We start from the raw sequence: 13,528 nt of genomic DNA, 5'->3' as shown, positions 1-13,528 counted from the left end.
TGGTGTTTTATCACAGCAATAGAAAAATAACTAAGGTAGAGGCTTTCGGTGGCTGCCAGGATGGAGTGGCTGACCACTATATGGAACACTTCACCTGTCTGCCACGCACCATACAATAGGCCCATAGAGAGCACTTACCTGTCCTGGCTTAAGGCAAGGGCAGCTAAGGTTGAGGCCACTGTCCCCAGTGCCCCAGTAATTGTCCACCAGGGATTCTGGATCAGCAGCCCTATGAAGATGATGAACCCACTAAGGGGGTTGTTGACAAACATCACCTGAGCTGCTCCCCGCAGGATCCAGTCTAGGAACTGGAGGACCAGGGGCTTATCTGCAAGAGATAGGCAATCATCAGCAGGGTACAGCCTGTGTATCAGACTGCTGGTTGGCATGGAAACGGAGGCGCACAGGGATGCACAAGCCAGGGCATTTCTCCTTATTCAGCCTAGCCTGGGGTGGGTGAGTGAAGGGGTTGGGAGTGGGTGTTGGCACTCAGCCCAAGGCTTCTGAGTGGCCCAGCAATTGGTCTACAGCGGGTGGGAGCTTTTGCCATACAGACCGAGGGGCCATGCTGAGACAATTTAAAGCAGTCCCAGCCATTGGCTTGGTTGGAAAGGAGCCCCAGGAGCATTCCATAGGAAATTTATTGGTCCAAGGGAAGAGGCGGGGAGAGGAGTAAGGTCTCACATTGTGTGTTGCTGTGTGGCTCAGTTGAGGGCTGGCATCTGAGCAGCAGAGAGAGTCGCTTCAAGAAATTGTTAGAGCCCAGCTGTGAAAATCATTATTGGATATTGGGGCCTAGAAGAGGCCAGGTGTAGGAGAGGGGACATGTGTTCTGCCTCCTCTGGTTTGGTTTCCAGGACAACCACACTGGTGATGGGGGCAAGTAGGGACTGATTGGGCGAATGTGGTGTCAGCTAAAGCATTAAAGTCCCGGAAGAGGTTAAAAGGAGAGAACCTTGGAGCTGGGAGAGGGTGATGCTGATCTCTTCTTGGCATTTAACAGGCTTAATAGATGTCTGTGGAACTAGTAGAGGAAAGACCTTGCAGCTTATTTGGGAAATGGCTTGCACGTTACAAATCTGTTTGCTGTCCATCAATTCCGCACAGGGAAGGCTGTTTGGCAAAGGACTAAAGTTAATGGGATGTATTCATTATAAAAGGGAGCGACAGGCTAGGTGGGCGCATGCCCACCTGGGGCCAACCCAGCTTTCCTGTGTCAGCCCTTGCTGTGAGAGTGAGGGTGAAGCCTCATCGCCCAAGCTGGAGGAAAGGTCACCTCCCGTACTTCTCCTGGGACTCTTGCTTACCCTTCAGCCAGTTCTTGCATTCCTTCATGTCACCAGTGAGATAGCCCACAGCTTGGAAGAGGCTGAAGCCTCCCCGGCCTGAAGATGCCCTGCGGGGCACCTCGTTTTCTCTCCTTTTGCCCCTTTCGTTGGGTTTTTCAATCTTCACTATGTGGCTGTCTTCATCAGATGATCGGAGATCCTTTGTGCAAAAAAATAGGAGAAAACATCCAATAGTGTGGCTCTTACGTATTATTCTTTCTTTGAGACAGGGGCTTGTTCTTAGCCCGGGCTATGCCTGAACTCACTGTAAGGCGTGGGTAAGCTGCCTTGTGTTCCAGGTGCTCCCCACTGTCTCCTGAGTGCTGGGATTGTAAACACATGTCACCAAACGCGGCTTTAAACGACACGCCTTTTTGAGAGAAGGGGCATTTGGGAACAGAGGGCACTGTTTGTGGTAGAGATGCAGGACCATGAAACAAAAGATGAGATGTGTATGTTTGTCTAAAACTGTGCGCTCTGTGGACCTGCCCTTTCTGGGACTATTTCAGGTTCTGCACAATAGGTTTTCTTAATGATTGGTGACAAGGGGTTCCTCTTGGCAGTTTAATGAGGCCTATCGACTTCTTTCCATAATAAATATTTGGAAATGTATAAAACAAAATAAGCAAGTAACAAAGAAAGTTATATTGAAATATAGTGATTATAGTATTTAAAATAGTCGTGATACATAGATAGGCATTCTATCTAATGGCTCTAAAGTTTAAAACCAGTGAGGAGTGGTTATGTGGGACCTCCTCACTCCAACTCAGGACAGTTCTGCCAGGCTATCTCAGACCAAAGCCTACCATAAGGTCAACGGTGGCCTTTATTGTGACCGTTGCTTAGTTCAGTTTCTCCTTTTGCTGAGTCCTGCCACCCCTCTTCATCTGTAAGTATGGCTCCGCAAAGCACAGGGTAAACTTCTTACTTATAAATCTTCACATTGAAGTCTAAGTCCTGGGAAATCTGGTTCATGACAGCTTGGATAGAAATCTCAGGTACTACTAATGTGACTATGACTCATTGCATGTATTTCTTTGTAGTTGAAGCAAATGCCAAAGCTCTTTGGAGGTTAGTAGAGATACTGATGGATTACTTCCCTCATTCCAGTTCATCTGCTCCTCAGTTTTGCATGTGGACCACCTGGTCAAGACTTCTTTCTTTAAACCCACACTTTTTCACTGTGATAGCTCACAAGACCAGCAGCCGGAGAGCATTTGAAATGCGGCTGCTTCTCAATAAACCAGATGAAAAGTTTCCAGGCTTGATGAAGGACGTCTTCTAAAGACCCATGGGTGATGCCACATGCAGTAGTAAAAGATAGAGCTCTAAGACCACACACAAAACAAGGATGTGTGTGTGCTGTTGCCAAGGCTATTCAACATTGTGTTCCAACACCAGCAAACAGGCAAAGAAAGGAACACAAAGCAACACATGGTAAAGAAAAAGCTTAAACAGAGGCTGTATCTCTACTCCCATGTCCTTTTATAGAGAACATTCATAAGGCATCTGCAAAGGTCTTATTAGAAGATGATTAAGTTTAGCAAAGTTACAAAAAATCACATCAAATTTATTTTTATGCTCCAGCATTAAAAAAATCTAAAATTAAAATCAAGAAAAAACAATTTTATTCATGATAGAATAAAATGTAGAACATACTTGTGGATAAAAGAGAGAGAGAAAAAAAGACATGTAAATGTTACCCACTGAAAACTACAGAATATCACTGAAAGAAAATAAAGCTCAAAATAAATGGAAAGATATCCCATGTTCATGGATTGGAAAATTTAGTCTTATTACAATGGCAATAGTTCTCCAATTATTTACAGATTTAAGATAATTACTATAAAGCCTAAATCATCTTTTTTTTTTTTTTTGGTCTGTAGAATGGAAATGAGGACCCTAAAATGCACATGGAAATGTACCAGGACTCACACCATCTTCCACCCTTTGCTCTCTGTCTCTCCTTGAGAGCCACCCTAGTGGGGTGGGGGCACAGGCTCACCTTTTCTTCAGGCATTTCGAGCAGGGGAAGGGCTGGGTGTGTATCCTGGGAGCTGGAAGGCCAGGTAGGGCTGCTTGGCTCTGACTCGTACAGTTTGTATCTGCTGGAAAGAGCCTCTGGCAGGAGAGGGCTGCTGTTGCTGTCGGACATCTCCTTCAGGGCGTGGTCACTCATCTGTCAGATGGCTGGTAAGAGAGAAAGGACAGGTGAATAAGGATGGGCACAGGGGACTCACACACGAGGAGGCATGGCATCTCACCTGGAGGGGTAAGCATCGACATAAACGGAATATATATGTATACACATATGTATGTATTAATGTATGTATGTCTGTATGTATATTTGGACTTCTAATCTTCCTGTTTCTACCCTTTGAATTGTGACATTACAGGGTCGTGATTCAGTGTTTTGAGCATGCCGGTAAAACCCTCTGCCAACTGGGCTAGCTCCCCAGACCCAGGTGAGACTTCATGTGCCCATAGGGGCGCTGTCAGAAGGCCCTGAGGCTGACCCTTCATCCCTAACTGTGTTACCTTAAAAATTCACATCCCCCCTTCTTCTATGTCCAGAACCAAGTCCCTTTTTTTGTTGTAAAGATTTACCTGAACCTAGGAAAATTCTTTTTATCATTTACATATTTTTTCCCTTCAGCATTCATGTTGTCCACTGTGCTATCTCAAGGTGGAAAAAGTATTTTCACTGTGGTAAGTGCACAGAGACTCCAGTAGTGATCGGGGTCTAAAAGGAGCTCATTTTCTGTTGCTAGGGAAACCATGTTGTTCCAGCCGGTCTCTAGTCCCCCTTCTCCCTCCAGAGTCCCCTGTGACTGTTCTTGTCTTTTTCTTTTTGTCCTTCCTCAGACGGACAGGAAGACACAAAGCCCCGGCATGTTCTATTGGGAGCTGTGTTGCACGGGGACCAGGGTCTTCCCCTTCCGTGTGGCCTCCTTTCTCCTTCACTGCTAAGGCCGGGGCTCGTGCTGTGCTTTGCTCCAGGAGCGCCCTTTGCGGGGGGGGGGGGCTCCCAGTTTCTTGTTTCTTCCTGCTGCCTTTGGCAATACTACACATCTCGCCTCTCTCCCATTTGGTTATTCTACCCCTTCTCTGTCATCCTCCACCTTACGCATGTCTTAATTTCTTTATTGTATTCTGAGAGTGGCTTTGAACCTGTATGCAGTGGCCTCTCAGTATTATTTATCTCACCCCCCCCCCCCCACTGCTCTTCGTTGCCTCCTCTGAGTTACAGGAAGTCTTCCTTAGGACACAAACTGCAGCTCTCTAACTTGAGTGCCAGAATCCTTGCACTCAGCATCACAGGACTGCACAAGTCCCTTCTGGAAGGGATCAAGACCTGTCTATCCTGGCATCAGCACCATTTCCCTGGCAATTTCCTTTCTTGTTCCCACTGAGGAATTCTCCTGGCAATTTCCTTTCTTGTTCCGAATTCTTGCCCTCTGCAGTTGCTTACCAAAGATGGTACTATACTTAAAACCCTCAAAGAAGCTGGGCATGGTGACATACTCTTGCAATCCTGGGAGGCTGAGGCAGGAAGGAGCTTGGGTTATATTACCAGGACCAGGTCAGCCAGAGACCATCTTAAATATCAAAATCCAACCAAGCAAACTGATGACACGTCTCTCTCAAAGCCACTTCAGACGTCTTCAGAGTAGAACTCACATCTTTCACACAACCAAGGCTCCGTGTTATGGACTCCCCCACAATTTTTGTCCCACGCCTCTCGAGCCCATGGCTCTGGGCTCCTCACTGGCTTTCTGTTGGTTAGTGGATGGTGTTGAGCTCCTATCATGGTGGCACTTCCAGGGTAGGCCTGGAGGTCTGGAAGGTCTCTCCTTCACTCTTTACTTGGTGGGGTTTGTCTCAGTTACCATGTCAGAGAGACCTTCCCAGATCCACAGTGAGAACACACAGCTGGGAGCGGCCACTCTCTTAAGCCAGTTGGCGATGTCAGAGACCCACGAGGCTCTGTAAAGGTTGTTTTGTAGTATAGACACAAGCACTTCCGGGGCCCAGTACTTTTACTTGTAGCTGACTTGTAGATTCTATATGAATCTCCCAGAACTCAACACTCATAAAGACAGTGATTGGTTCCCCCTACTGTGGTGTCTTTGCTCCTGGCACAGCTCTTGGCATGTAGTAAGCATTCAATAATTAACAGTAAGTATAGAGAGGGAAGGAAGGAAGAAGGGCAGGAGGCCCAGAAAGAAGACGAAGGGGAAGGCGAGGAAGGGATTTCTAAGTACGTCTCCACGTGACGACAAAAGTGAACGCATTTCCCCAGAAAGCCTTACAAATCCTTTTGGACCTCAGGAGTCTCCAAATGGCTTATGAACAGGGTGGCCACCCTCCCCCTTCCCCCCCCCCCCCGGTTCTGCATTTGTAGCAGACAGAGCCCCGGCCATGGTCCTAAGATCAGCTCCTTAGACTAGAGCTGAATTTTATGTGGCTCAGCAAACACAGAATTCAGCCTGTGTTGACAGTATTATCCATGTGGAACGGGGGCCCCCTCCTTGATCTGACCCTGCAGGTGGGGTTCCAGGGCTGGTGGGGCGCATGCTGTTGTAGGGGGTGGGGCATACTGGAAAGACTTAGGAGAGAAAGCAGCAGGAGACTGGGAATCTGTCCCCCAGTGTTCTCTCTCCCTCTAGTGGCCCAAAGGTGATACAGCATCTCTGGGCCCTTGGTAAGAGCTTCAACAATAGCGTGTGAGACAGGGGAATCTGGGTGGACTGAGAGACCTGTGCAAATCTACTAATGGTCTCGTTGAAGAACAACAGTTGTGTTTGTTTTTTTAAACCTTGCATTTTGTTGACTCTAAGATACCACCAACTATAAGATATATATTGAGCATTTTGTACTCTACCAACGAAGATGAGAATCCTTCCTATTCAATTCTTTTTTATATGCATCTCGATTGACGGTCATGTAAGGGAGGTCCTCTCCAAACAACAAAAAGATGCCTTTCTAGCCCTGCTGTGTGCAAACAGTGGTCTAGAAAAATCAAGGTGCAGAGTGGCAGACAGCCATGCTCGCTGTCTCCTGCAACTGTAACAGCACTCTATACTTGCCGGAGAAGTTACCCTTAACTGTTGTCCACAGGAAGCAGAGACCCACAGCTCTGGTAGTTTGCTGCAATGTCAAGATTTGACCCAGCTCCCAACCTCCCCTGTTGCTCGTATTGCCTCGTTGGGACCGAGCTGAGGTTCTGCTGAGCTGGTCCTGAGCCCTAGGCTCCAGTCCAGGACCTCAGCCTAGCACTCAGTTTCATAAACCCACATGGCCTCGGAAGGAACTGCGTGCTGCCTCTCCTCTAGGGAACACAGTGTTCCTCTGCCATGGGAATGTTTATCCTGTTAAAACAAGGGGAATTTTGGCTTGAGGGTGGTGGTAAGATGTGTGGCAAAAAAAAAAAAAAAAAAAAAAAAAAAAAAAAGAAGAAGAAGAAGAAAAGAAAAAGCCTTGTAAAGAGAAGGTCTCTATGCGTGGAAAGAGCCCCAGATGTTTACACTGCTTGGGCCTCCATGTTACCCTCTTCAAAGAGTCACCTAGGATTCCTAGGACAATAAAAATGCTTACTTAGCTCCTGGCACACCGTAGTCAGATTGTGCTTTTAATTTTCCTTCTAGTGCTTCCAAAGTGATGAGAAAGATGGCTAGAGTAATCAGAGTGAGGATAAGAAAGCTGGTCTAAAACAGAATCAATCTCTTTCTCTCCTTTCCCGCCCTCCCTTTTTTTCCTCTTACATTTTAGTACACAAAATAGTTTCATTATGACATTTTCACACATTTGTTTCATGGTATTTGCGCCACCCCAATATTCTCCCCTACCCCTGTTCCTCACTCCTTTCCAGCTCCCATCCTGCCCACAAATAGTTTACCTTCTGCTTTTCTGTTTTACCTGTACACACTCATGCACAGACAGACTGACCACACACACACACACACACACACACACACACACACACACACTCAGAGGTTTCGTATGAAGGGAAATGTGATGTTTGTCTTTCTTTCCTCCTATGACCCTTTCTTCCTCTCCCATCATGGTCTCCCTTCCTCTTTTTATGGTTACATTTAAATCTAGGTTCTGCATCTGAGAGAAAACACATGATATTTGTGTTTCGGAGTCTCAGAGAGTCTCTCAAAAGTTTCCATAAGGCATCTCTTCTTGGTAGAACCGAATGTGGATCTCTGCCCCAGCCACGTCCTGACTGAGGGCCTCAGGGCCCATTCCCAGCCTTGCTTTGAGCCAGTCCATTAAACTGGCTTCCAAGAACACATAATGATCTGTTTGGCATACTCTCTTTCTCTTTGGCTGTCCCACACCTTCTCTTCTCCCTCAGAAGTACCGACAGAAAGGCTGTTTGGAACAGCCCCACATCTCTCTATAAAGCCAGGCTTCCCAAATAGATTGGCCCCTCCATTCTCTTTGCAAGAGCCCTTTTTATTGGGTACCTACTGTGACTCATAGCTTTCCCTTAAGTGGGAAGGCCTCAGGTCTTGTCTAGGAAGAGCTTGGTTTGAATGGTGGGAAAGGACAATGAGTAGTGGGTACTAAGGGGAAATGTGGTGATACAAGGTACGCCTGGGCAGCTTGCCCTCCCCAGGCTGTGGGCACTGAGGCCCAGTGTTGATGTTAGGTCTTGGATCTGTGGGCAAGTAAGAGAGTCACACTCCAGGTCAAAGGCCCTGAAAAATGACCCTGTGCCAGAAATTCCCAATGTCGATCCTGGTGGCATATGGGGAGGGCGTCACCATCAAAGACAAGACAGAGACCCCAGTCCTTTCCCCAATGTTTAGAAAACACGATTCTACTCCATTGTTCTAATTTTGAAATTTCAGTCTGGCTCCTTTCTCTAAAAGAGTGTTCATTCCTTACAGAACTACAAACACCCATGGCCAAAGGGGAAAGGCTAGTTTCCATCCAGCATGCTCCTGCTGTCCTGGGTGGGACTGGACTTGGCTTCAGAGGGTTAGGGTGGAGTCAAGGTTCTCTTCCCATCACGATCTCTTAGGTTTAAGTGTGGATATGGGCTGAGGTTGCTGCAGCTCTGGAGAAGGAAGAGTGATGGGTGGGTTCTTCAGAATATGTGTTGAGTCGATCGGTTTTGCAACCGATGCAGAAAAGATGTCCATAGAGTTTTATAACCTTAGTTGTAAAGGCCAGGGTGCCTGTTGTCATTCCATGTCCTAGTACTTCAGAGAGGGGAGCTGCTCCTTCTGGTGAAGATCCCACAGGTCCCATGAGGCTCATTGTTTTTTAATGTCAACAGGCCCCATTAGTTGAAGCCCTTGGATCTATGAGGCTGACACATCTCCCCCTATGATTTCACCATTTCTGGTTCAAATTCTGCCCATCGTGTCAACACAGAAAACATTTCTACTTAGAGATAAGTTAAGGGTTGGACGATCCTAAGCCTTCCTCTCTTTTGGACAGCCCTCTTGGTTTTCCTTTGTTAGGCAAGGCCCCAGACCTTGCCATTTTTGTCAGTCACTAGGCAGATAGAATGAATGAACAGTTTAGCAACTGGGCCAGGGTGAGCTGTACCGTTGTCAGAGTGGGTTATGTAAGAGGCTGGCTTGAGTCTATCATTTATAGGGATGCTCGGAGCTTTTCTTGGCAGCTCCAGCCCACTGAATCTAATCTGGACAGAAAGGCTAATTCTCTGGACAGAGGTTCAGGCTAGGAGGGACAGGGTCAGATGCAGCTTAGCCTTTCTGGGCTAGCTGCAGACTGTCTGGACTTAAGAGACGGTTGATGACCAGTGTGTCTGTGGCTGTATCTTTTGGCTTCTCCTGCAGAGCCTGGGCTGAGGCACTGTAGCTCACGGGAGAATTCTGGTTGTTACCCTGGGAGTGAGAAATTGAGCCCCCTTTGATGTTTCTCCTGAGGCACTGTCGAGTCTGGAAGGGGGTGGCTGATACTTGTGAAGTGGGGTAACCCCTCAGTTTTCTTTCTGTGTATGGTACCCATGCCTCACTGAACCCCACCAGAGGCAATTGCGAAACCACCAGGCTTTTCTCCATATGTGCCTCCTGAATTAGCACACGCTCCCTTCTGGTCCAGGCCACCCCAGGCCCAGCTCAGCTCTGCTTTCATGCATGGCTCCCCTTTACCTCCCCAAATGCTGGCCCTGAATTCTAGCTCATCACAGCCACGTTCCTTTCCCACTTCCTATAGGAACTCCTAATTCTCCCCTGGGCACCTGGAGCATATTGAGAGGACTCTCCCCCCTTCCCTCTCTTCTTCTCTCCCTCCTTCCCTTTTCCTTCCTCCCTCACTCCAGTACTTGAAGCTGTGTCCAGGTGGCAGTAGGTAGTTAATGTTATTGAATAGAGAGGGCATAGAGCAGACTTGCTGGTCAAGTCTTGGGAAAGCTCCCCATCTTCTATCTGCATCTGTTTGGTCATTTTATACATAAGACAGAGAAAAGCAGTGTCTATCCCATGGGGTTATTTCTCTGCCATTGCTGTTTATATGCCATCTCTTATAGACAGATAGGAAACTGTTAAGGACAGTTTCCTTGTAGCACATACAATATTGTCTACATAGTAGGTACTCATTAAATAGTTTTTATTGACTGAGTGAACTAATCACCGAAGGTTGGAGATTGCGACTGTCCAAATTCCAGAATGCTTTGGACCATCATGGACACCACGTTTTACATCTCCCACGGCAGCAGTTTCCTGAGGTTACATTGGCAGGGGTGGTGTTGACAGGGAGGTACTGTTCTTTTTATTTGACAGGCCCAGAGAAGCGGCAGTTCTTGCTTGAAGTCACATGGGAAGCTGACCCAGGACCTGAACTGATCCAGTATCCTTGGGCTCAAACCTGGGACCCTTTTTACAACACCATCATCACTCATTTGCTGTTGATCTTCAAGCCTTGCTTTCACACAGTGACTAACTATGGGTAAGAGACCATAGCTTCCTATGCACAAGTCCATAACCCTTTATAGCACTCAGGAAAGGATTCAGTCTTTCTATACTTGACCCAAGGACTTTGTTCATTCTTGAGTACTTGTATGGCACGCCCCTTCCAAGTGAGAGGAGAGGGCTCCTGAGACCCAGGGGGCAAGCAAGGGTATGTCATCCGAGAGAATAGAAACTTGCAAGATTCTGGAGGGCGATTCCTCGGCAGTATACAGAGTAGCAAGCACTGCTGGGGAAGAGATTCTGGGCAGCCAAACTACAGCAAGCGGAAGCGTCCTAGACTGTTGAGCTGCCGGCAGACCAGACTGCAGAGTATTCTAGGGCACAGCTTTCATGAGCCATCATGGTGGAGCGACCCTTTTAATGACATGGATGCTGCTGCATCATCACTGCTTGTAAGTAATGCCTCGCCCATACTCTCATTAATACCACCAATAAAAAGGTCATTGGTTCACTACATTGAACATTGTTGAAATCATTACTTGGTCTGTCAAGGGTTCCCTTTCTGGGGTGAGTAGACTGTGTGTGTGTGAGTTACATCTCCTCCAGGAAAAAAATGTCACAAAACAGTACTACCTTTACTTAAAAAAAAGAAAAACCACCAAAAACATTGCTCTTTTATTCTGCAAAAAATTTCTTTTTTTAAAAAAAGCAATAGCAATGCAGAGTTAGAAGGAAGGGATGTCTCTGGGATGATGCTCAACAGGTGCATTCCAGGACCCTCTTATTCAGAGAACATTGGAGAGAAGAATATTGAAGGTCCTCCTGCAGCTAGCATGGTGACACTTATAATGGCGTTAGAGTCATTAAGGGAGCCAATGGTTTCTCTTAAGTGCCAGCAGAAGGAACCCCAGGGATTGATTAACTTAGCACAGCATCCAGGGTTTGTGCCTCCTCCTTGCCTTTGTCTAGCATGTCCCAGCATGATGTGACATCGTCAGGAGTCCTCCTACATAGCAGATTTTCCCACAAAACCCAGTTCTTCAAAATCAGCTTCAGGCGGCATTTTGTATGATGATGCTCTTGAATCACCCACTTAGCCTGACTTGGTAGCAAATGCAGTAGGTGACAGTAGGAGAGGTCCTGGCTCTGATAATGATCACAAGGTGCTGAGAAACCTAAGGCAGAGAAAACTAGACCTCCAGGGAAAGATGCCAACTGTGTGTGTCACCACACATGGCCAGCCTGTGGTACTGGAGTGAGTCCACCATTCTCAGATGTCCTTTGCTGGCCAATCAAAGGAAGCTCAAAGCTAGATGTGACTACTCCTTACTTTGAGCTCTCAGAGCAGAAAAATCTCAGCACTCTGAAGACAGAGGCAGGCAGATCTCTGAGCTTGAGACTGGCCTGGTCTACAGAGTGAGTTTCAGGACAGCCAGGGCTACCTACACAGAGAAACACTGTCTTGAAAATCAAATCAAAACAAAAAACCAAACCAAACCAAACCCCTCTGTGATCAGGTCTTCCCCACAGGTCCTGACTTAATGCGTCTTCTCACACAGGGCACTGGGAGTTAGTCCTGGGTCTGTCTTTGTTCTGCTCAAATACTTTTAGGTGTCTGTCCACTCCAGATGAGCAGGCAGGCTCTCAGTGCTAGCTACCTCAGAAGCCTGGGAAGTATGTGAAGGAGTCAGGCCATCCCTCAGCTCATTTACGTGGGTGTGGAGGTGTAACCTGGGGTCCTCACCACTGGAAGGTGGAGATCACCAAGCAAGAGGATGTGGAATGAAGGGAGAGGCATGGAAGCAATCTTCACGGACTCCACAATTTATGCTTAGTGGTCAAATCACTCAGAAAACAAGCAAAGCCAGACTTCATTTAGCAACAATAAAACCAAAACACAACAGAAGCTCCCTTCATGATTGTAAAGCCTATTTACATCCTCTGTTTCCGGGATGAAACAAGATGACAACACCCTAGCATCTTCAGCATCTGTCATGGCCTGAGGAAGTTAAATTGCACTCCCCTCAAAGCCTTCTCAGGCTCACACCAATGGCAGGCTCCCAAGGAAGGCCGTTGCAGGTGGCACGCAATCTCAGAAATAAAAGTGTAGCTTATGGAAATGGGACTCCCTCAGTAATTCACATATTCCATAACGGACCTCCCTTTGCTCCGCAAACCAGATGTAATCATGGAGAGGAGACAGATGGTCTGTTGATACTCTTAGCCCCAAGGAAGACATGTGCACAGCCCGCTGGACCCAAGTTGTGGTGAATAAAGATCAGTAAGCCTAGTAGTGGGACCATCTGAGCGATGTCTCTAGAGCTGAGATAAGACACTGCCCAAGAGGCAGTTTGGGGAAAGAAAGGATACGCTTGGCTTACAGGTTGCAGTCCATTATGGAGGAAGTCATGGCAGGAACTCAGGGCTGGAACCCGGAGGCAGGGATTGAAGCAGAGGCCATGGAGGAGTGATGCTTACCCATGTGTCCACATGGCTTGCTTAGCCTGCTTGCTTTCTCAGACAACCCAGGAGCACCGCCTAGGGGGTGCTTCATCTACATTGGGCTTGGACCCTCCCACATCAGTCACTAATCAAGAAAATGCCCTTCAGACTAGCTTACAGACCAATATTTAGGGAGGCATTATTTTGTTTGTTTTGTTTTTCCAATTGATGAGCTTTCTTCCAAGACGACCCTACTTTGTGTCAAGATGATAAAAAGCTAACCAGCATAGTAGCATAGTGATTTTACTTTTTTTGTTTCTTTTCCTTCCTTCCTTCCTTCCTTTCATCCTTCCTTCATTTTTTCTGTTTTCTTTTTCTTTCTTTCTTTCTTTTTCTTTTTTTTTTTTTTTTTGATTTTTTTTAAGACAGGGTTTCTCTGTGTAGCTTTGTAGTCCAGGCTGGCCTTGAACTCACAGAGATCTCATTGTCTCAGCCTCCTGAGTGCTGGGATTAAAGGCATGTACTACCAGTGATTTTATGAAGCAACGCTACCAACTTCGGTGAGGGCTGGGGGCTTGGATGGAGAGCCTTAGTCAAGACCATTAGCAATCAGAGTTGGTGCAGTGTCAAAGAGAGAAGAGATGAAGGCCAGGTACAGGTAAAATCGACAGAAAGGAGAGATGGGAGACCCAGAAAGAGTCAATCGGGAAGAGAATACAGGAGGAGGACCTTCAGTAGTAAAGGGCAGGAGAGAAAAGACAACAGAGAGGCACTGCACAGGAGTTGCCTGCTGCTGCTGAAGGATGTGCTGAGAAGGGATGCATCCTGCGGTAATAGGCAGCAGCCTTCAAGCCGAAACTC

General features: G+C 47.0%; 1 protein-coding gene across 1 annotated transcript in view; it reads right to left on the bottom strand.

The window, feature by feature from the left end:
• Positions 1–3,515, bottom strand: part of Slc14a2 (solute carrier family 14 member 2) — a 56,956-nt gene extending 53,441 nt beyond the window's left edge. Inside the window, exons 1-3 of the mRNA XM_051202109.1 lie at positions 3,334–3,515; positions 1,308–1,488; positions 139–328 (exon numbers count right to left, since the gene is read on the bottom strand). Of these exons, the coding sequence (XP_051058066.1) occupies positions 139–328; positions 1,308–1,488; positions 3,334–3,507 (545 nt within the window). The 5' untranslated portion in view covers positions 3,508–3,515. The remainder of the gene's footprint in view (positions 1–138; positions 329–1,307; positions 1,489–3,333) is intronic.
• Positions 3,516–13,528: the final 10,013 nt, after the last annotated feature.

This window comes from Phodopus roborovskii, unplaced genomic scaffold (genome assembly GCF_943737965.1).
Source record: "Phodopus roborovskii unplaced genomic scaffold, PHOROB, whole genome shotgun sequence".
NCBI lineage: Eukaryota > Metazoa > Chordata > Mammalia > Rodentia > Cricetidae > Phodopus > Phodopus roborovskii.
The sequence above is the reverse complement of the archived record's forward strand: the minus strand, read 5'-3'. Positions and strand labels throughout refer to the sequence as shown.